Genomic DNA, 24,279 nt, shown 5'->3' with positions numbered 1-24,279 from the left:
CGGTAGAAGTGCTGTTGCTCCATCCCTAGTACTGGCTACACACACACACAAAGTGCACAAGCTAAAGGGGACTGGGGGGGAAAAAGTTGAATGTATATAGGCTATTCCACTAGAGATAAATTTTGGCTTTAGTTATCCAGATACTACTTTAGGTACAGTTTAACAAATAACCATCTAAAAAGTATCTTTAAAAAGCAATTTCTTTTCATTCCCTTTGGCCTCATTGAAGTAGCAGTGGTTCAGGCAGTAAACAGAAACTTCAACAAGACAGTACTTAGAGTGCATTAAATAAATATAAATTTTATTAAAAACACTCACATAGCGTTATCAGGAATGATATAATAATAAACGCTTTTCAAATAACCTGCATTCATAACATTACAATACTTACAGTATTTATAACCATCCTCAGGTTTTATAGACAAACCAAACATGAAAATGAAATGAAACTAAGTTTTAAAAAAAGCACAGAAAAATGCACACAGAGTTCATTATCTTAGTGTCAAACTGCAAAAATTTCCTACACAAGTTAACCACTAGCTTGAGAAGTGAACTGTACACCACTGTGCGTCAATCAAGATGAAAAATTCATTCAAGTAAAGTTGACACCACTCAGAAGCATTTTCAAGTATGGCTATATAGTTAACCTGATATTCCTATATAAGCAAATTGGAGATCTGCTTCCATTCATTCTAACTGAGGCAGGTTTGATATTTACAATTATAGATCTGATATTTACAATATGCCACTCGATTTCCTCTCTTCCTCCCTCCCTCCCTCCCTCTCTCCAAAGCAAACCCCAAACTACACTTCTTGCTCGTTGGCCAGCAGTTTGACAAATGACAGTGGGTGACACAGAAACCAAATATTCACAGAGGGATGGCTGACTCAAAACCAACAGATGTGCCTGTAGTAGCCAAATATCTGGGGTTAGATACATGGTATATGCAAAATATTTAAATCATGTGGTTTGACATACGCAAAGCAGACGTTTTTGAAATGTCTGTAAACTGGTCACAGCCAAAGACTGTGGGGCGATTTTTAAAAAAATCGAAAGCCATGTTATAAAGACTTGACCAGTAGAACTCAAAGGCCTCATTTAAGAATTTATTTGAAATGTCAGTAAGCACAAATGTACTCAGACCAAAATGTAACTGTACAGTCGATTGCACGCCACACCCTTATGTGTTCTGCCTGTGGAGGGAAGTCATTGTGGCCCTCTACTGTATTGGCTGCGGGATCAAAAACTCTGAAGAGTGTCAAGAGACTCTAGCCAACGGCCACTTGCCAAACTCCTGCCTTACAATCTTCCCTTTATCAACTCAGTGCATTCTATTTTCATGTAATTTTTTTTTCCTGCTTGAAACAGTCAAAAGATTTCCCCAAACTTTTAAAATGCTTTTCTTTACAATAAAAAGAGCCAACAGATTTTTACAAAATTAGTTTTAGTTACATCAGGACATATACAAGTAAAATAGGAGGGATTCAAAGTAAAAGGGTTAAATCCCTGAAAAAAGAATATATTTATTAACCTACAACAATTTTACATAAACACAGGTGACATGTTGGCATAAGGAGAACATGAGCTGAAATATCCCTGAATTTTTAGAACAAAAAGGTTGAAGTTCAAGTTATACTTGCTAAGAAATCAAGTATTGAAAAACAGGTATGCTTTTTTAATAATAATAATAACAATAATAAAAAGACTTGGAAAAAAATTGATGGTACATGATGCTCTAAGCTTTCACTCTCAGTTCAATATCCTATTGCCAAACTAGTGTTGAGGTATATGACAAGTAGGAACATCACTCAAACCTTTAATGAATTCTTAGCTCACATTATGATATATTTGTAGCAGGCTGAGTAGCACCATCATGATGTGAATTCTGCTTCAAATCCATATATATATATATATATATATACACACATATATATGTATATATTTAAATTTTTTTACAGTACTAAAATACTAAAGCATTGCGTTAAAAAAGTTTTGTTTACAATTTAATTTACTTACTATACATCTCTTTCACCACTTCTTTATACAAATTAATGATTTAAAACCACCACAGCAAACCAGCTGCCCGTTTTTTTCTTTTTAATTAACAGATTCACATGGAACTAACCCTGTTTATTCATCTTATGCAGGCATCAGTCTGCTCAATCTTCCTGGAAAAGAGGACACTTCAGCTAAGAAATGACAACATCACAATATACAATTATCAACACAAAAGCAGACTGCCATTCGGTTTGCTGAAGAGCGTACAGATCCATAAAATAACATCAGCTTAAGTGAACTAGCTTTGTTAAATCTGTAGCATGTCGTTAATAATTACCTGCAGTTAAGAGAAATTCCTAAAACTACATATTTGAGCAATGAACTTGTCATACAATGTTTTATAAAACTGTTTTACAGTATAGCATGTGAGATGAGCACCAGAAAACACGTGTTGTGGATTAATGTATTCCCTTGAATCCAGTTGAGGATTTAACTGGCTGTATTAAAAATGGACACATTGCTCATCAGCAGATGCATGGCTAAAAGCAAAAATATTTTAAAAGCTTTCCTTGTTTCCTTAAAAAAAAAAAAAATCAACTTTGCATTCTAAAATGAAAGTAAACTTTTTTTTTTTTTAAACGTCTCAGTACCTTAGCATTGTTCAAGTTGTCAAAGCTTAGGTAGACAAAGTGCTTCTAAAACACCATTTAAAATATTTATACATATACGTGTGTGCACATATACATATGTGTATACATATATGTACATATATAAGTTTATTGTCCTACAAGGACTTCACTGGATGAGCAAAATCCAGAGGCCTTTAAATGTCCACATTAAAAAAAAAAAACCCTCATGTAAGAATAGGTAATTATGCTAAAAACTTGAATGAAAAGGTACCCCTATTATTCAAGGGCATTGGAGTACACTGATAGCATCTTGATGATATAAAGGCATTAAATTTTCAATTGTTAAAGACACCATTTTCTTAGCACCATTTCTTAGAACATCCGAACAAATTCAGTGTTTTGCTCTCTATTTATTTATGCTTCCTGTAGCTATTTTGATAAATAAAAGTTAAGATTACAGTAAAAACTGCATGTTAAAAAGCCGTAATTCCAGTATTTCAGTACATTGTATATTCAGCACCAGATGGTATTTTAAAATTCCTGCCACTGTAATACTACAGTACTTGTTTAACTTGTGTTCCATGACTATGCAAACTTGGTATTATTAAAAGTGGTCACAGATGTGTAGAGTTCTAAGGGGGAAAAAATCACATTTACATATCATCTCGTCCAATAATAGAACCAGTGTTTAAAAATGTAAATTGTGGAACACTTTCTTCCCCACCTTCTTTTTGCATAGAATGCTTTGGTCTTTTTGCCTAGATGCCATCTGCGACCACTTAGGAGTCAGTGGAAATTAAGTGCTATGGTAGGATGACCTCTTCTTTTGCTGGTGAGCTGAGGTTCCTCCTACCACATTTGTCATAAATCCTGTATCCTTTCCCCACTGCCCCCGTCATGAGAACTATACTATGGACAGGTTGGTTGTGGTCTTTTCAAATGAGGTACCCACCACAAGGGGTGACATCATATGTATCTGTTGTAAGGCCCTGTGACCCGAGTGAAGGCATATGGAGATGTAGTTACTGTGGAGTCTGTGGTCACGGACATGGTCCTTTCAGCAAGGGACTTGATAAAGCGCAGGTAAGTGGGCTCGGAAGGTTCATGCGGCTCAGTGGGCTCCCGTTTCACTTTTTTGCCGTGGGTTTTCTGAGGCACATAGTCCGGGCCATACTTCTCACACTCTTCCTCTTTCTCTCGGGCTTTCTCAGCCATTTTGGCTTCCCAGAGCGCCAAGCCATGTTTTGGCTCATTCATGCTCTTATGCTGGTAAAAGACAAGCGAGATCCTGGTGGGGTGATTCCTATTGGGATTCTTTAAAGGGGTGGTGGCGTGAAGCTCGCGCTTGGCACACTCAATGAGAATTGACCCGTGAGTTGGAGCCACAGCCACTCCCCCAATGTCAGGATCTAGAAAGCTCTGCTCACTGTCTGACCAGACTTCATCATTGTCCTCGGTGGCAGATGGCTGCTTTTCCTGGTTACCAGCCTCCTGTAGCTTGTGTAAGCCTTCTTGGACCGAAGCGGTTCTATCATGGCTAAGACCTGGAAGCATCTTAGAGAACCCATTAGCTGTGTGGGCAAGCATGTCATTTTCCTTGTTTTGGAGGTGCAGGGCATGGAGAGAGCTGTTGAACATGCCTGGAGCGGCACCGTAGTTATGGATTATATGAGAAGATGGGGGATGTTCACCATTCTTATAGTCTATGTTTGGATTGCTCACACTGGGTGGTAATCTAGAGGCGGCTCCCATGAAGTGGCCATCCATCTCATGAGTGGAATAAGGAGTAAATGTCCCTACATGGTGTACATTTGTTTTAAGGGTACAACTGCTGAAGGCATCTCCCTGCATAGTTTGGTTTCCATAACCTAAGTACTTAGAAGAAAAATTCTGGCTATTTCCAAACCTCGGCTGGTAAAGTGTATGGATGGGTGGTAAATTTAGTTTAGAGAGAGGGTCTTGGTTTGGATACCTGTATAGATCCATGGGTTGAGGCTGTGGAGAATAGGAACCCAGATATGGGGAGCAGTTATCCACCGATACATTTCCATTGCACTGATAGGATGGATATTGGTTATTCTGGTTGAGAAGCCCGGTGTAGGGATTCATGGGATTAGAAGAATTCAAATATGAACCTGTAGCTTGGGATGGTGTGGAATAGAGGTTCATAGGGCTGGCACTCCCATAAACATCTGAAGTGTGTGAAGAGCTCGGGTAAGCCTGGATCACTGGATTGGGCCGTCTGATGTACAGGTTGGCAGATCCAGAGGAAGAGTAGGAGTTGACAGGCTCTGACTGAGGGTTATTCGTCACTGGGTGATGCTGGGGTGGGTGCTGGGGTGGCTGCTTCTGTGGCTGTGGAGGTTGCTTTTGCAGCGGCGGGGGTGGGGGCTGCTGGGGCTGCTGCATGACTGGTCCTGAAAGTCGCAAAAGCTCTGTGGACAGGAGAGGAGAAAGCACACACATGTGTCCAGTTATTATTTTACAGGAGCTAGCAAGGATGCTTAAATGGACTGGAGAACCCCGCTAAGATTATGCAATACCCATTAAACAAGGATAAGAGCAAAGTCAGGGTTCTGATCATTGTCTGGTGTAATTTTTTGTCTAAAGCATTAGATAAAACAGCAGATCTCTACAACAGTACAATTTGGTAAGTGAAGAAAAATGTCACAAACATCCCCAAGCTGTTTCACTGAGAGCACCATGTTTTCTGGAGCTTCTGTGTGTCTGACGAACCACACTCTCCCTCAAGTGCCCATCTCCCTCCATCCCATCTCCCTGCCCTTCCTGAGTCCTCCCTTCCTCAAGGAAGCCTGCTCGGACCTCATCTCCTAGTGCATGTATAATGCCCACTGCAGACATCAGTGAGCTAGAAAAATGCGTCCTAATGTATGGTAATTATGCATTTTTAGTCCTCTTCTCCCGCTGGTGCAAAGGAGTTCCTTGAAGGAAGGGCCCAGGTCTTATTTTACTTATTTCTCCATTGCCTGGTGTGCAATAACATTTGTTAAATAGTTGGAAGTAGCATAAAATTTGTTACAGGAGACAAATTTGTTCAGCAATGCTATTAGAAAAAGAATGACATTCATTTAAATACCCCAAGCATATCTCCTATAATTGGCAAACCCTATCTACAGAGTTGTCAATAAAACTTTAAAGTAATTTTCAGCTTTGTAAGTGAAAATTTTGTCATATGTCTGTTTCATGACCTCGCTTAAAAATCTATACATAAGAACAGAACAAATAAATGGAGCTGTAATGGCAATCCTAAGCATTGAAATGATTATTACAGAGACCAGTTAGAAAAGACTGGAGGCAGAGTTCTGATTATACTTTGCAGCTCACTTAAAGGAGAGATTAAGAGTGAATAGGATTTACTTCTCTCTCTCTCTCTCTCTTTTTTTTTTGTCATGAGATGCCTTTATTATTATTTTTTTAATTTATTTTTTATTTATTTTCGGCATAACAGTATTCATTGTTTTTGCACCACACCCAGTGCTCCATGCAATCCATGCCCTCTCTAATACCCACCACCTGATTCCCCCAAACTCCAACCCACCCGCCAATTCAAACCCCTCAGATTGTTTTTCAGAGTCCATAGTCTCTCATGGTTCACCTCCCCTTCCAATTTCCCCCAACTCCCTTCTCCTCACTTCTCTTAGTGTAAGTCAGCCAATCAACACACATTTTTGTTGAGCATCTTTAGCATATTATTCTAAATTACTTAGTTTCTCTAGGTTTTGAGATGAATTGGTAGGGGAATTTGACTTGGTGAAGATAGTTGGCTCTAAGCAAACTAGTAGACTAAACTTAAAAAATAAGCCTTTTTCTTTTGTTAATGCCAGGCTAATGCCATCTGTAAGATGTGGATATGGATATTACATGGTATGGCATTTTGTAGAAATTAACTGAAGACAAAAGCAAGGGGCTTTGACAATCTTCTCCTGCCCCTTCACCATAATTCCCATTTTCAAAGTTCTTATTTCAACAAATAGTACTGTTTTAGTTACCTAGGCTTAAAATGTTGAAATCAGTCTTAAATTTTTCTTTTGTCTTTGTTCCAGTGTTTGGTCATCCATGAATTGAGAATCATTTTAGGAGTATTTGCTTCCATAATTTTTGCTGTATCTTCATTGCTACCACCCAAACGCAAGCTTTTCTCTTGGTTTATTGCATCAATCTCCAAACTCATAGCTCCCCAGCCTCTAATCTGCCCTCCTGTCACTGCTAGATTAACCCTAATTTCACTATATTACCTGCCTATCATAAAACTGCCACCTATTATAGAACAGAACCCAAACTTCTCCATTAAGCTGGGGTTAAGGGTGCCATATCTCATTATCATCTCCAAGAACAAAGCCTGGTCCTTGGGACTTCAGAGAAGATTTTGGTACAAAACTAAGACCATGATTGAATATATTCATCTGAAATAACTGATACTCATTTTTAATGTAAGTTTCAGATAACACAGATGCACAATGCTTTACATTAAAGTTACCTGCCAACTGTTTAGCCTGGCTTGCATTTTCAGTCTGTTTTGTACGAGATGAGGCTGACTTTTCCTTTTCATTCTTATTTGCGCTGTTCTCCAGAGAGGAAAGCTTTTCAGCTGCAGCTTTCTTGGCTTCTAGTTTCCTTTGTCGGCATGTCTTGACTGGTTCCGCTAACATCCTGACTTTCCGCCGAAAAGAACTCAGCACCTGAATCGCACCATTTTGTTTCTTCTTCTCTTGAGCTTCCACACTCCCAAACTCATCCACATCAGAGACTTTGTAGAGAGGCAGAACATGCAGCTGCTCATCCTCAGGTTTTCCTCCGATTTCTCGATTGTCTTCTCTAGTAAGGGTGCATACCTGTAGGGAAATAAGACAGTACTCAGTTTCAGTCCAAAAGAAGTGTGTGTGTGTGTGTGTGTGTGTGTGCGCGCGCGCGTGTAACTTTCCCCCTGTCAGTATTTAGATTTGTGGTGGTGGTCTCCTGGACCAGATCAGTGACAGGCATATTACCAGGAATCACGTCTATCTGTTCTTAAGGGAGGTGCCATTAAAATGGTACAGGGAAAAGACAGTCCACGTTAACTTTTTTTTCCCCCTTTTCTTTTTTTGAGTCTATCAGGAACTGTTGCCCATGGTGACTTTCTTCTTCACATATATTTCTGATTCTAGGAAGAACCAAAATGAAGCAATCTCCCACCTTTCACACTTGAAACATAAATGCAAGAGATGTGAAACCTCTTTAAGAAGAGGCTATAAGTTTCTTCCACCAAATGATTTCCTGTTTTGCTAGTTATCAGTCACCTAATCTCATACTTCTGTACACAAAGACATTTCACATCTTCCCCCACACCAGACTCTTAACTCTCCTTCATTGTGCTTAAGAAATTTCCACAAAATACCAAAGTGAAATCTAAATAATGTAAAATTGGGTCCCCTAGGTGGCTCAGTTGGTTAAGCAACTGCCTCCAGCTCAGGTCATGATCCTGAAGTCCTGGCATCAAGTCCCACATCAGGCTCCCTGTTTGGTGGGGAGTCTGCTTCTCCCACTCACCTCTCCCCTCTCATGCTGTCAATCTCTCACTCTCTCTCAAATAAGTAAATAAAATCTTAAAAAAAAAATGTGAAATTGAAGATGTAGTTGCTATAGGGAATACATAACTCGACACTGTGTCTATCTTCCTCTTCTTTCCGTCTCTGTACTCGTTAAGACTGACTTACTATCGTTCCTCTCTTGTTTCTCTTCTAAGCTGTCGTACCATACGAGGGGCTGTTCCAAAAAGGGAAAAGTCTACTACTCCTGCTTTGCTAATTTAATTGTACCTTTTCTCTTTTGTTAGCCACAATCCTATTGGTGTTGATGAGATATTATTTGTTGGCTGGAACATACTAGCTTTTAGTAGTTCGTGTTTTTTTTTTAATTTTTTATTTATTATAAACATATATTTTTATCCCCAGGGGTACAGGTCTGTGAATCGCCAGGTTTACACACTTCACAGCACTCACCAAAGCACATACCCTCCCCAATGTCCATAACCCCATCCCCCTTCTCCCAAAGTAGTTCGTATTTTTGACTGATGCAGAAAACAATGTGATCATAGTTATTTAAAGTGCAGGTAAAATAAAATTACTGGAAGAGACTCTTGAAAGGAATGTGAGCCTAACAGACTTAACTTGAAAGATAAATTCAACATGAGATGGGACTAAAACGAGCTTTTCACTTCCTGTACATAAAAGTCTTCCAAATCCCCATCTTTTGGGCACCTGCCACCTTTTCTCATGTTTGTCCCTATTCCATTCTTCTTACCTCGTGTTGCTTTCCTTTCTACCTCGTGAAAACCGTGACCTATTAGATGCAAAGTCCCCTTTATGTGGAACCCTGATCATCTCTGTCTTCTCTCCATCACCTTGCTAGAGTGAAACATGGCTATGTTTAGACCTATTATGGCTCTGATTATCATTTATTTCTCCCCAAATCTAGCCTAGCCTTCTAATAGTAAGCAAGTGTTCAACACATGATTAATGATGATTTTAGATATTGTGGATGATAAGCCTCGTTGTTGGTCCTCCTGGGTCAGAAGTCTGCAAGCCAAACTGTCTCAGAGCCAGTTTCTACATGGCTAGTGAACTGAATGGTTTTTTTTTGCATTTTTAATTAAAAAAAAAAAAAAAACACAACAAAATAAAGAATGTGGTCTAAGATACTATGTAAGCCTAAAATATTTACCATCTTTCCTTTAATAAAAAAACCCTTCTGACCTCTGCTTTAAACCATTAAACCAATACCTTTTCTGCCTCTCAAAAACTTCATACCAGGTTCCGTGAATTACTTCCCACTATAGCTTACCACCTCCCTGGGTTCTTTTCTACCCTAGACTATGACTTTGGTCTCTGTATTCTATTTTTCAACTTAAGTCTCATTGGTCATCTTTCTCAACTACACTAATATATCCATGTTGATGACTCACTAGGTGGATTAATTTATAATTTCTTCACTTGAACTTTTTCATTCTTTATCTCCACTCTGGTTTCTCTTTCTCCATGCAAGGCCACACCATGGACACTATCAGTGTTGAACACTGTTCTACCCTCAGCCCATATTCATTTTCTCCACTTACCAAAACCTCCAATTATACAGCCCAATCCACTTCACCCACTGTACTATGTAGTTATAGTGGGCTCTTTGGTACTTTGAATTTTCTACAGTACTCACTGTGCCACAGATGATGTATTTTTCATTTGCACTTCTCTCTGCAAGGTGGACTGGTGCCTTGGCTTGTATATGGCTTTCTACTATACTGATTATAACCTACCAGATACCTGACTCTGAATTTTGAAGGAACTTTTGGTAGCTAATGATAGCTGGCAATGCACAGTCACTGGTTTAGTTAGCATCAACATTTCCATGATTTTCCTGTGATTGTCAACAGATTTCCAGGAATATGCCAACCCAGTATGAGAGTACTAGTTATGCCAAATATGGCCACCTTTGCAACAGCAACTCATTCATGAAAACACTTGTGCAATGACACCTGCAGAGAATACATTACTCTAATCACATGCTACTAACTTTCAGCTTTCCACTATTTCACAGGATGTGCTGCTAACCAGCACACTTACCAATGTGCTGCCATTCTGCATGTTGTGTAAGTCCCTGTGGGCGTGAGCACAGAAGTCCAAACATGCAGTGACCCCTGAGAATGGCCGGCCTTCCTTCAGACCCAGTCGGCACTCTGGTGCTCTGTGTTCATATTCAATCTGAAAAATAAAAGCGTGTGTGTGAATGGGGATGTACTTAGGCATCTGAAATTCTCAGGCATACATTTGAGAAAAAGTGTACGACCTGTGCACTGAAAAGGTCAAAAAGACTCCTTAGTATTTTTGGCTATTAAGAACTTTAAAGAAATGTTGCATATTTTATATCCAGAAATACAATGGAGTGACACAGAACTCTGATCTTTTGGTGTATAATGGTGTGTTGGGAGGTATGTTGTATATACCAATATCACTATCCTGATTACTAGTAAATATGGATCTTTAGTAATCTTAAAATCAGGCAGTAGAAATCATCAAATTCTGATCTTTTTGAAAATTCTCTATTCTAAATCCTTTGCATTTCTCTCTCTATATTTTAGAATGTCAATTCCTTCAAAACACTTGGCAACGTTTTGACAGATAAGGTACTGAATTCATTGATTGACTTGGGGAAAACTGACATCTTAAAAATATTTAGTCCTGTGATCCATAAACACAGTATATCTTTCCAGTTTGGGTCTTTTTAAATTTCAGCAAGTTTGTAGTTTTCAGTGCACAGGACTTGTACATTTTTGTCAAATGTCAAATTTTTATGCCCAAGAATTTCATATACTTGATTTTGCCTTGACTTTTGAGAGTTGTTTTTACTGGGAGAGATTTCTAGGTTGACAGTTTTTTTCTCTTTCAGTACTTAAAAGATGTTTCTCCTCTTTTTTTCTTACATTTTTCTCTGATGAGAAGTTTAACTTTAGAAATGAGACTTTACAAAATCAAGGAATAAAGCCAGGGAAGAGCATAGAGATGAGAAATGAGGATAATATATTCAGTTGGGGGAGGAGATAAAAATCAAATGGTAGGTTTTGACAGCATCCATAAATTTAACAGGTCTTCCCCTGTACTGTGTGGAAAGATCACAAGGCTATTTTTTGGATCTCTAAACCATATTAAAACATATGGATGAACATTACTAATAGGAACTACCATGCAATACAGAAAACACCTTATCCATTCACAGCTATTGACTGATTTAATTTAGGTAGATCTTACATCTATTTTTTTACGTATTTTTTTTAATGTATATGTATGTATTTACATTTTTAATTTTTTCCCCTTTATTTAAATTGTAGTTAACATAGATGGTAAAATTGGTTTCAGGAGTAGAATTTAGTGGTTCGTCACTTACATATAACATATGTTACATATAACATCCAGTGCTCATCGCAAGTGCCCTCCTTAATACCCATCACCCATTCAGTACACTGCCCACCCACCTCCTTCCATCAACCCTCAGTTTGTTCTCTATAGTTAAGAGTCTCTTATGGTTTGCTTCTCTCTCTCTTTTTTCCTTTCCATATGTTTATCCATTTTGTTTTTTCGATTCCATATATGAGTGAAATCATAAGGTGTTTGTCTTTCTCTGACTTATTTTACTTAGCCTAATACACTCTAGCTCCATTCACATCACTGCAAATGGCAAGATTTCATTCTTTTTGATGGCTGAGTAGTATCCCATGATGTGCACACATTTATATTTTATGGTAAGAATGCATAACACGAGATCGACCGTTAAAGTGTCTAATACATTACTGTTGACTGTAGGTACACATGTTGCAAAGCAGATCTCTAGAGCTTATTCATCTTGCTTAAATGAAACTTTGCCCATTTATCAGTACATTTATTCTTATACAAATACTGAAACACACCTGAAGAGTCATATCTAATCATCCTGTTATAACTAAAATTTGGGGTACTGTTGTATTTTGGATATGTAACTGGGTGGAATATCAATGCTTAGAAAATCACATGTGTATGACACCATCTATAATAAAAATAAAATGAGTACAGTGAAAAGAACATTAATACTTTGTTATTCTGTCCTCTTTCCCTGCTAAAGCCATTGGATTAATAGCACCTATAAAAAAATTTATTCAACAGAAAATGGTCAAACTTGAAATCCAGCAACATAGACTTTACTCATTTTCTTTTTATAGCTTGATCTATTATTGTGTTTCTCACTCAGAATTATTTTACAACAGTACCAAAGCATCCCATATATTTTTCTGTGATACTTACCAAAGCAGATAAGGTTGTAAAATAAGTATTAATCCAACTACTATTAACAGCATTTAAAATATTTTTCATAGACAACATATACATTTCTAAAAACGTAAGTTGTGACATGAAACAACTTTATAAACAGATCATCATTATTTAATTTGCCTCTTTTGCTCCCACTTAAAAAAGAAAGAGTTCAGGTTTGAGGAAAGTGTTAAAAGTCCATAATTGAAACAAGAGTAGCCAAATCATTAAATTAGTATTGGTGTCCCCATCTGTCTCTGCTACATAAACTAATCTAACCCCATTAGTCTTTAATGTCATTAAATGACAATTGTTTGCTAAACACACTCTTCTTCATACTTCCCTGTACCCCCTGCTGTTGTGTACTCCTCTCTGGCTACCTTCATCACTTCCAGCTTTCCTCCATCTATCAGTCTCTCTCTTTCCCTTAAATCTTTAACTTCTTTTACTATATTGTGCCTACCCCCAGCATTTACTTTACTGGTTTCTCATCTTCTACTCCTAAAATGTCCATGTGTTCCAGAATGCCATCAGCAGCCCCTTTGCTTTAGAACCTCCACTTTGAAAAACTGTATTCACTCCTATGTATTCAGTTTCAACTACTTGCATTTTGATAAGTCTCAAATCTACAGTGCTAGTTTGGATTTTTCTCCTGATTTTCTATCCAATTATTCCAGAATTATGTCAAACATAGTTGTCCCAAATAAAATGTATAATTTCCCCCAAACTTACTTTTCCTCATTGACTCCAAATACTAAATAGAACCATCTGTCCAAGCCAGAAATTTGGTGAATCCTGAACCTCTCCCTTTTGCTTATCCTCAAATCCAATCGGTCACTAAGTTCTGTAAGTTCTACCTCAAATATTTCACACATTTTATTTTCTTTATTCTATCACTACTGCCATCTCTTTAATTTAGGACTTTAACATCTCTTGCTCAATGACTACACTAGCTTACTTCTCCGATTTAATCTTAAGCCAACGTACGTTGTATTTTAATTTGGCTTATTGGGTAAACTATATTTATTTATTTTATGCTTTTTTGTATTATGTTATGTCACCACATCGTACTTCATTAGTTCTTTTTCTTACTGTGTCATGTCAGTCACCATACAATACATCATTAGTTTTTTTTTTTTTTTTTTTAACTACAAAGCTGTGATCACCAAGACAGCATGGCACTGGGATAAAAACAGACACATATACAGTGGGAAAAAGACAGTCTCTTCAGTAAATGGTGCTGGGAAAATTGGACAGCTATGTGTAGAAGAATGAAACTCAACCATTCTCTTACACTATACACAAAGATAAACTTGAAATGGATAAGACCTCAACATGAGGCAGGAATTCATCAGAATCCTAGAGGAGAACATAGGCAGTAACCTCTTCAACATAGGCCACAGCAACTTCTTTCAAGATATGTCTCCAAAGACAAATGAAATAAAAGTGAAAATGAACTTTTGGGACTTCATCAAGATCAAAAGCTTCTGCACAGCAAAGGAAACAGTCAACAAAACAAAGAGGCAACCCACGGAATGGGAGAAGATATTTACAAATGACAGTATAGACAAAGGGCTGACATCCAAGATGTATAAAAAACTCCTCAAAGTTAACACACACAAAACATAATCATGTCAAAGAATGGGCAAAAGACATGAACAGACACTTCTCCAAAGAAGACATACAAATGGCTAACAGACACATGAAAAAAATGTTTATCATCACTAGCCATCAGGGAGTTTCAAATCAAAACCACATTGAGATACCACCTTATACCAGTCAGAATGGCTAAAATTAACAAGACTGTAAACAATATGTGTTGGAGAGGATGTGGAGAAAGGGGAATCCTCTTACACTGCTGGTGGGAATGTAAGTTGGTACAGCCACTTTGGAAAAAAGTGTGGAGAGTCCTCAAGAAATTAAATATAGATCTACCCTGCAATTGCACATCATTAGTTTTTGAGGCAGTGTTCTTTATAAATTAAATCACCCTCCTCTGCCCCCAACACACACTTAAAATGCCCCAATGGTAGCCTTCTTAAGTACAGGGTCAAGTTCAAAGATTTTTATATGGTCTCCAAGGCCATTTGTGACCTTAATTCTTAAATCTCTACTTTCAGGGAGAACTTTTTTGTTCCTTCAGAAATATGCATACCTCTATTCCAGCTGTTATCATATTATTCTATAATTGCTATTTTACATATCTCTGTCTCCTCTAAAGACAGAAACCCTACATTGCTTACCTTTATGTCCACAGTGACTAAATATTTAGTTTATAACATAAATATATATATATATTTAATATATATAACATATACTAAATATGGTATCTAGCTTATATCCATTTAATGCTCCTGTTGTTGATGTTATAATGACAGGGAAGACTTCACAGTTTTTTTTTCCCCTTCATGAGCATTTCTGAACAAATCACCTAGCCTTCCAAATAGATACAGTCTACAACACACCCCCAAAATAGGAAAAAGATGTTTTTACTTGGTTCATGGAGCTAAGGCCAATTAAAAAGAAGAGAATCCAGCAAAATCTGACATATTTGGACATTTCTATGTACACTTACAAAGCAGTACACTCACAGCTTAATATATATAGACATATATGTGAAAACAGTTAATAGATGGTTAGAACCTATAGTTTGCGCCACATAATTTTAATTAACCACCAAAGTCTGATTACAGAAGAGATATGAAAACAAGATTAGTGGATAGAACAGCTTGTGAGACTTAAAAGCTCATTATCTTTACAGATTAAAAGACCAAAAATATGCTCTTTTGGATGATATAATTCTTATGTACCAGAAACAGAACACTGTGGGTTCTCTAATTGGGAAGAGGAAAAATTAGAAAAATAAAGGAAAATCATTGCTTCAAAAATAATTTTGGAAGTAGGTAGGTCATCAATAATAAGTAAACTGTTCCAGTCATTGTCAATGATTTTTTTTATAAACGTACCTGATTATTATATGCATCAGGTGCAAGTTTCTTGTATGTTGGTGCCATAAGAGTGGACAGGTTTTGTAAATGGGACTCCAGTTTCTCTTCCTGTATAAAATGAATAATTCTATGTATTAAATCCTAAATCCTTTCCATATGTAAGAGAGGCTATCAGTTAAATTTTTCTCACTACATCTTAGATCAAAATGACAATAGTGTCTTTCTTATTAAATAACGTTCCTTAACACAACTATTTCTAAATAAAAAGTATAAACCATACATCATCTATTTTTGTATGTGTTATTAGAATGTCTAGCTCTTTGGTGTTTTATATTAATCAATTTTGTACTCCCCATGTGGATATTTGGCATTTTATAAATGTAAGACTATGCTAGTAGTGGGATAAGGAGAATAAAGCCATATGGTTTTAAAGAGGTCACATTCTCCACTCCTTCTCCAGTCAGCTGCCATGGAAGATGAGCTATTGAAAGGATTTGTTTGGTTCATCTATTTTCAATCTTCATATTTTTAAATGTTTATAAAAATAGCATTCAAAATTTGAGAAGATCTTTCCGCTGAACTAAAAGTTAGTAGATGCTTCACATATGGATAAAACTCTCAGAACTAGAAATGTTGAGAGTTTATATGCAGAACTTTGTAAATTTACTTTAAAGGAGAAATGTTCAGTTACACTCCTTCCTTCCAACCTACAAAAGAAAGATTTTCTAGGTAAGATAGTTGTAAAATGGTAGGTGATAATACCTAGTTATTCCATTCATATTTAGAAGTTCTCATTTCACAGTAACATTTTTCTTTTCTCCAAAACCGTAGAAGATGTAACTACCTGGAGGAGTTATACTTATTTATAATTTAGAAGATGAGGAGGTTTCTAAGCCAACCTCTCCTACCTACCTGAGGGAGGATGTTCCTAGCTATCCCTTGGATTTGCTTTATGTTAAATCTAGTAAAAGCGATAAACATTTATAAAATAGTAAAAAAGCTCTGCAGTATGGAAAATTAAAGTGGCTTATCAGCTATGTAAAACTGCTACACTTCATTAGGCTTATTGTTTGTATTTTCTTCTTATGAAGAGGGATATGTAGCCCATTTACTATAGTTTATTAAAAATACAATCCTGTGAAAAAAATTTTATCATCATTTCAAGAGTTTTTGTACTTTACTAAATTTCCACTTACTATTATAGTCACAAATAATAACACTAGCACATTTTTCATTTAGAGGGACATATCAATAATATATATAGTATAACTGTATTTCAATTGCACTTAAAGTTTGACTGTATTTCAATTACACTTAAAGTTTGAAAAAATTATGAGGTTCACAGAGTCACTAAAAATTTGGTCATATCTAAATGGTAAGCATTCAGGGGTTTTTTGATTATTCAATTAGCATACACTAGAAGCTATACCCAAAAGTTATTAAAATTGATATCCATTTTTAAGTTATATTTTGAGAAATATATAATATCAATTAAAATTTTATATTTTTCATTTTTAATATCAATTAAAAATGAAAGTTTTAACAATGAAATGTTAACACTTGGTTTTAATACCATAGTGATGGCTGCTTAAAACTCTGCAGTTAACATAAAAGGTAAGTACGAAAGGCCATAGGTATGAGTAGTTTATGTTCAGACTTTACTACTTTGGTAAACATAGTTATTATTATACTAATTTTATCAAATATATAATGTATACCTACAGTTCAGCGAAAATTTTGATGTACCTCTGAGATGAAATTCTCTATGTTAATGAGAATTTAACAGTATGTTATACTGTTTACTTCATCTGTACTCATCAATTCTCCATGAAAATCAAAGAGATTATATATCAAGAAGTAAACAAACCTCTTTTGGGTCATCCCCAAGCAGCTTAAATTTTCTTGGGATCTTGCTTCTGGCAAACTTACATCCATTGTAGTACATGCTCCATGAACAACCAAAAGAAAAGGAGGCACCACAGGTCTCAGGGTCCAGTCCTTGACAGGCACAGGTTCTCCTGAGGAATCAAAGGACCAAGTTCATAGATAACGATATCGAACATTTCTCTAGGCTACCAATCTTGTATTCGGGATGTCTGCATGCAAAAACGAGTGCAAATTAGTTTTAACAGAAGTTCATTTAAAGCTTGCCATAATCACATCAGAAAAGAACTATTTTAACTCATTTTAAAACAAACCAATTTAAACTTTTTACTATAGCGTAATACATATAAATTTTATAGCTTACAAATGCTCACCAAAAAAAAAAACCCAAAAAATACAAATAAGTAACACCCAGAGTAAGAAACAAATATGTACTATCAACTATAGTCTCCATGTTATATATTAAATCCATAGACCTTATTCATTTTATTTATTTAAGATTTTATTTATTTAGTTGATAGAGAGAGAAGACAGAGAGAGAGGGACTACAAGCAGGGGGAGAGGGAGAATCAAGCTTCCCACTGAGCAGGGAGCCCAATGCAGGGCTCTATCCCAGGACCCTGACCTGAGCTGAAGGGAGATGCTTAATGACTGAGCCACCAAGGCATCCCTTCTTATTCATTTTATTTTATTTTATTTTTTAAAAAGATTTTATTTATTTATTTGACAGATGGAGATCACAAGTAGGCAGAGAGGCAGGCAGAGAGAGGAGGAAGCAGGCTCCCTGCTGAGCAGAGTCCGATGCGAGGCTTGATCCCAGGACCTTGGGATCATGACCTGAGCTGAAAGAGAGGCTTTAACCCACTGAGCCACCCAGGCACCCCCTCCTTATTCATTTTATAATGAAAGATTGTACGCTTTTTTTTTTAAATTTTTTATAAACATATAATGTATTATTAGCCCCAGGGGTACAGGTCTGTGAATCGCCAGGTTTACACACTTCACAGCACTCACCACAGCACATACAAGATTGTACACTTCTATAAACCTTTCCCTATTTCCCTTACCCCCAAGTCTCCCAACAACCTTATTTTTTAGGTTATTTTTTAAAGATTTGCTGGAGAGAAAGAGCAAGAGAGAGAGCACACAAGTTGGGGGAGGGGCAGAGGTAGGGAGAGGAAGAGGGAAACAATCCCAAGCAGACTTCATGGTGAGTGTGCAGAGCCCCATGTGGGGTTCAATTTCATGACCCGTGAGGTCATAACCTGACAGAAACCGAGAGTTGGATACTCAACAGACTGACCACTCAGGTGCCCTCACGATCCCTTCTCTACTGTTTCAGAGTTCAACTTTTTTGTTTCTTTTTTTGATTCCACGTAAAAGTGGAATCATGCAGTATTTGTCTTTCTCTGGCTTATTTCACTTAGCACAGTGTCCTCTAGGTGCATCCATGTTGTTACAAATGACAAGATTCCACCTCCCTTTTTCGGCTGAATAACAACTTTTTTCCCCTCTCCCTCCATAACACATTTTCTTTATCCACTTACCACTGGTGGACACGTAGGTTGTCTTTACACCTTGGTTATTATGAATAATGCTAATGCTAATAATAATGATAATGATTTCATTTCTTTTGGATATATACTCAGAAGTGGGATTGCTGGATCATATGGAAGTTCTATTACTAACTTTTTGAGGAATCTTTATACTATTTTCCATAGCAGTTATAACAGTTTATGCTCTAATAGGATTTTTCTTTTCTCCACTTTCATGTTAACATTCTTGTCTTTTTGGTATTAGACAATCTAACAGGGTCAGGTGATAGGAGATATCTCAACTGTGGTTTTGATTTATATTTCCTCAATGATTAGTGGTGTTGAGCACCTTTTCATGTACCTGTTTGCCATCTGCATGCATTCTCTATAAAAATGTCTACTTAGGCCCTTTACCTAATTTTTTTCTCTATTGAGTTTTATAGATTTCTTGTGTATTTGGGATTTTAACCTCTTTTAGATACTTTATTTGCAAATATTTTCTCCCATCCAGTAGATTGCCTCTTCATTTTGTTGATAGTTTCCTCTACTGTTCAGTTTTTGGTTTGATGTAGTCCTGCTTATTTTGCTTTTGGTGCCTTTGCTTTTGGAATGCAAAAAAAAAAATTGTTAAGATCAATTCCAAGAAGTTTACCCCTATGTTTTTTCTGGGAGTTTTAGTTTCAGGTCTTGTGTTCAAAACTTTAGTCCACTTTGAGTTGATTTTTGTGTATAGTGTAAGAGAGGCCTGATTTCATTCTTTTAGGTGAGATCCCTCTTTTCTCAATACCATTTATTGAAGAAATGATCTTTCCCCCATTGTATAGTTTTGGTTATTAGAAATTTTTTTTTTTACCATATTTGCATACATGTATTTGTTGGTTCTGCATTTTGCTCCATTAATCTGTTTGTTTTGTTGTCAGTACCATGTTATTTTAATTACTATAGCTTTGTGATATAGTTTGAAATCAGAAAATATGAGGACTCTAACTTTGTTTTTTGTTCTCAAGACTGCTTTGACTATTGGGGTCATTTGTGACTCCATATAAATTTGGGATTATTTTTTTCTATTAGCATGAAAAATGCCATTGGAATTTTGATAGGGATTACACTGAATTTGCAGACTGCTTTGGGTACTGTGGCAATGTTAACAATATTGATTCTTCCAGTCCATGAACATAGACCATCTTTACATTTATTTGTGTCTTTTTTTCTTTCATCAGTCTTTTCTTGAGACATCAATCTTTTTTGGTTTTCAGTATATGGATTTTTCATCTCCTTGCTTAAATTTATTCCTAGGTATTTTGTTTCTTTTGTAAATGGGATTATTTCCTTACTTTCTCTGTTAGTTCACTGTTAGTATATAGAAACACAGCTGATTTTTGTATATGGATGTATCCTGCAACTTTACTGAATTTGTTTATTAGTTCTAACACTTTTTGGAGTCTTTAGAATTTTCTGTATATAAGTTACCTGCAAATAGTGAAAGCTTTTCTTTTTTCCTTTCTGATTTGGATCCCCGTTATTTATTTTCTTGCCTGATTGTTCGATCTAGTATGTCAAATAACATATTGAATGAAAGTTTTGAGAGTAGGCCTTTTTTGTATTGTTCGTGATCTTAGAGAGCTGTTCATCACTGAGAATGATGTTAGCTGTGGCTTACTCATATATGGCCTTTATTATGTTGAGGTGCTTTCCTTCTATACTCAGTTTTTATTATGGAAGGATGTTGAACTTTGTCATATACTTTTTTCTGGACTTCATGAATGATCATACCATTTTTATGCTTAATTTTGTTCATGTGGAATATTGCATTGATTGGGAATACTGAACTATTCTTACAACTGTGGAGTAAATCCCACTTGATCATAGTATATGATCCTTTTAATGTACTATTGGACTTGGTTTGCTAATACTATGTTGAAAGTTTTTGCATTTAACTTTTCATCAGGGATACTGGCAGATAATTTTCTTTTTTTGTAGTGTCTGTCTGGCTTTGATATCATTATAATGCTGGCCTTGTAAAATGAGTTTGGAAATAATTCATTTTCTTCAAGTTTTCGAAAGAGTTTGAGAAGGATTGCTAATCCATCTTCAGATGTTTGGTAGAAATGACCACTAAAGCCATCTGATCCCAGGCTTTTCTTTGTTGGGAGATTTTTGATTACTGACTCAATCTCTTTACTAGTAATTGGTCTACTCAGATTTTCTATTTCTTCATGATTCAGTCTTGGTAAGTTGAATGTGTCTAGGAATTTAGCCACTTTCTCTAGGTTGTTCAACCTGTGGATGTACAATCGTTCATAGTATTTGCTTATAACATTTTGTATTTGTGTGGTACCTGTTGAAATGCCTTCTCTTTCATTTGTAGTTGTATTTCTTTGAGTCCTCCTTTTTTCTTGGTAAAAAGGTTTACTATTTTGTTTATATTTTCAAAATGTAGCTTAGTTTCATTCATCTTTTCTATTGTGTTTTTAGTCACTATTTCATTTATTTCCACTCTGATTCTTGTTATTTCCTTCCTTCTGCTAACTTTAGGCTTTGTTCGTTCATTAGGTTCCTTGAGGTAAAAAGTTAGGTTATTTATGTGAAAATTTTCTTTCTTTTTTTTAAAAATGTTGATATTTATTATTATGAAGTCTTTTAAAACTGCTTTTGCTATAGTCCACAAATTTTGGTATATTTGTTTCAAGATTTTTTTTATTTTTTTGGTTTGTTATTTCTTGAATAAGCTTTTTGCACCTCTCCCTTTTGTTTCCTTCTAGCACCTTTATATTGTGTATATTGGTCCTCTTAGGGTGTCCCATAAATTCCTTAAGCTAGCTTCACTCTTTTTCATTCACTTGAACCCCTCTAGAGGATTTTTTAGTTTAGTTATTCTTCAGCTCTGTGACTTATGTTTGATACTTTAAAAATATTTTCTTTTTGTTAAAATTGTTTTGTTTATATATTGCTGTTCTGACCTCAGTGAACATCACAATCTTAGGAGTAGTATTTCGAAATTATTTATGTATATTGTGACATGAAGAAGTTATTGTTAATGTCAAAAAATTTCAATGTAAGGTAAGTGTAAAAGGTAAGTGGATATCCTATAACCTTAATTACAAGTAGGAAATAACAATATAAACTCATGATTTAATAGCCCCAATTGTAAAAAATTGTAAAAAATAATTACTATATCTGCCACTGAAAATGTCATAAAGTAACAATATCTCAGTGGTAATGAATATATCTTGGCACAAAGAGTGACCTCTAAAAGCACTTCTCATCAAAAGGAAATAGGTTAAAACCTACAAGTTAATAATGATACCAAAAAGAAAGAACTGACGAATTGGTCATTTGGGGTAATTACTGAGACACCAAATCCCCATTCTCAAATTTCACAACTCAAGATATGTACCATATATTTATCTATTAATTTGCTTACAAACTATACTTAATGGTAATCAGTTTATAAGAAAAAATTCTTTAAAGAACTCTAGCTAATAAATGCAGAAGGAATGTTATAATTAGAAATTGTCATTTTAGAGATGTCAGCAAAAATGGCAGAAAAAGGATCTCTGAAATTTCACTCCTCCATAAAAGCACTTAGAATACTGACTGGTAAATATTGTCAAAATTAACTTTTCAGAAACTTGCAAATTAACAACGACTTGCAGCATTCCAGGGAATATTTATTCAAGAAAAGCAATGGAATTTCCATTAGAAGAGTAAGCTTCATAGTGTTTTCATTTGCCCTATACCCACTGTTCCCAGAACTCTATGACAGCTTTCAAAACCAACAGCCCACATTTGTAGTAAAAATCAGCAACCTGGGGACCACTGGAAGGGGAAGAATTAGGCTAGATATCCTTTAATGCTCCATTCCCAGAAAAATATCATTATTTTACCTATTTGATAGTTCTCTACAAGACCCTACTAGCAAAGCTGTCTTCATTTACCTGACCTGGAGTCAGGAGGTGTTAATTGTTAACCACTGTGGCTGCCTGAGGTAGCAGATAACAGGTGGCTATTTAAAAAAAAAAAAAAAAAAAAAAGGCTATTCAAAAGCTTAAAATTAAAAGATGGGAAATAAGATGTCTGTAGGAAGCTTTAAAAAGTTCTGACATGTGCCTGGGAGTCCAGAAAGCCATGTACATACCTAAGGCTGTATGCTCACTCACAAAAGACATAAGCTCTAAACTGGCTAACTTTGAAGCTCTGCACAAGCAGGGAGTAAAGGGGTAAGGCAGAATTGTAAATTGCCTTGCTGACTGTTGAGGGCACGCTCTAATATACATACAGAGATCCTTTGCCCAAGACTGGGAGACTTACTGATTTTAAGTAAGGATCTATGTATAATCATTAGGTGACCACTAAGCTAACCAAGCACAGACTTCCACAACTGCTCATGAGAAAAATATAGATATTACTGAAATACTTTAGAAGAGTCACTAAACTAACAAACAGTACCAGTAACAATAACAAATCCTGGGTAGGGCAGAGAATCTAGCCTTGTAACTAACTATATAATTCTAACAATTATAAAACATACAACAAAACAAAGTATGGTTAATACACAGGAAGAAAGCTGTCAGTGAGGAAGTCCAGGTGTCAGACTACTAAACAAAGACTTTGAGTTATGATTTCAAGTATGTTTAAAGAACTGAAGGAAGTCATGCTTAAAGAACTAAAAGTATGAAAACAATGTCTTTTCAAATAGATGAGATATAAGAAGTAGAAAACATAATAATAAAACAAGTGGCAATTCTGGAACTAACAAGTAAAAATCACTGAAATTTAAAAAAAAACTCCATTACAAGGATTCAATGGTAGATTTGAGGAAGGGACAGAAAAGGCAGTGGGAGAGAAGTTGAAGTCAATTGAGATCATACATTCAAAGAAACAGAAAAAGAATGAAGAAAAAAATAACACAACCTCAGAGACCTGTGGGGATAAAATCAAACATACCAACATGTTCATAATGAGCATCCCCAAAGTAAAGGAGGAAGAGTAAGAGAGTATGAAGCCCAAACTCCTCAAATTTGATGAACAACATTCAAGAAGGTCAGATAACTCCCAGTAGCATAAAAAGGTGCTCCACACCTAGAGTAATTATAACAGACAGCCAAAGAGAAAGAATCTTGAAAGCAGCAAAAAACTCTTTTGAGTAAGATTAACAGCTGACAATGGAGGTCAGCTGACGATAAGACTGTCAACTAAGAAATTCCGTATTTAGTAAAGCTATGCTTTAAGAGTGAATAATAAACTAAGGTATGCCCTGATAAATAATCTGAGAGTGTTTATGGTTTTAGGCCTGCTCTGTAATAAATGCTAAATGAAGTCCTTCAGACTGAGAGCAAAGGATGCTGGACAGTAACTCGAATCCATATGAAAAGATGAGCACCAGTAAAAGTAAATACATAGTTAAACAAAAAGACCTTATATGTGTATTGTTTTTAACTCTTTATATCTGATTTA

The 24,279-nt window shown here is 35.9% G+C and overlaps 1 protein-coding gene across 1 annotated transcript in view; it reads right to left on the bottom strand.

The window, feature by feature from the left end:
• Window positions 1-274: 274 nt before the first annotated feature.
• Window positions 275-24,279, bottom strand: part of TET2 (tet methylcytosine dioxygenase 2) — a 137,825-nt gene continuing 113,820 nt past the window's right edge. The window contains exons 7-11 of the mRNA XM_004748137.3: window positions 17,271-17,421; window positions 15,422-15,511; window positions 10,242-10,379; window positions 7,127-7,481; window positions 275-5,063 (exon numbers count right to left, since the gene is read on the bottom strand). Coding sequence (XP_004748194.1) covers window positions 3,595-5,063; window positions 7,127-7,481; window positions 10,242-10,379; window positions 15,422-15,511; window positions 17,271-17,421 — 2,203 coding nt within the window. The 3' untranslated portion in view covers window positions 275-3,594. The remainder of the gene's footprint in view (window positions 5,064-7,126; window positions 7,482-10,241; window positions 10,380-15,421; window positions 15,512-17,270; window positions 17,422-24,279) is intronic.

The sequence above is a fragment of the Mustela putorius genome, unplaced genomic scaffold, assembly GCF_011764305.1.
Source record: "Mustela putorius furo isolate JIRA1106 unplaced genomic scaffold, ASM1176430v1.1 tig00003871_pilon_pilon_pilon, whole genome shotgun sequence".
NCBI classification, from domain to species: domain Eukaryota; kingdom Metazoa; phylum Chordata; class Mammalia; order Carnivora; family Mustelidae; genus Mustela; species Mustela putorius.
The sequence above is the reverse complement of the archived record's forward strand: the minus strand, read 5'-3'. Positions and strand labels throughout refer to the sequence as shown.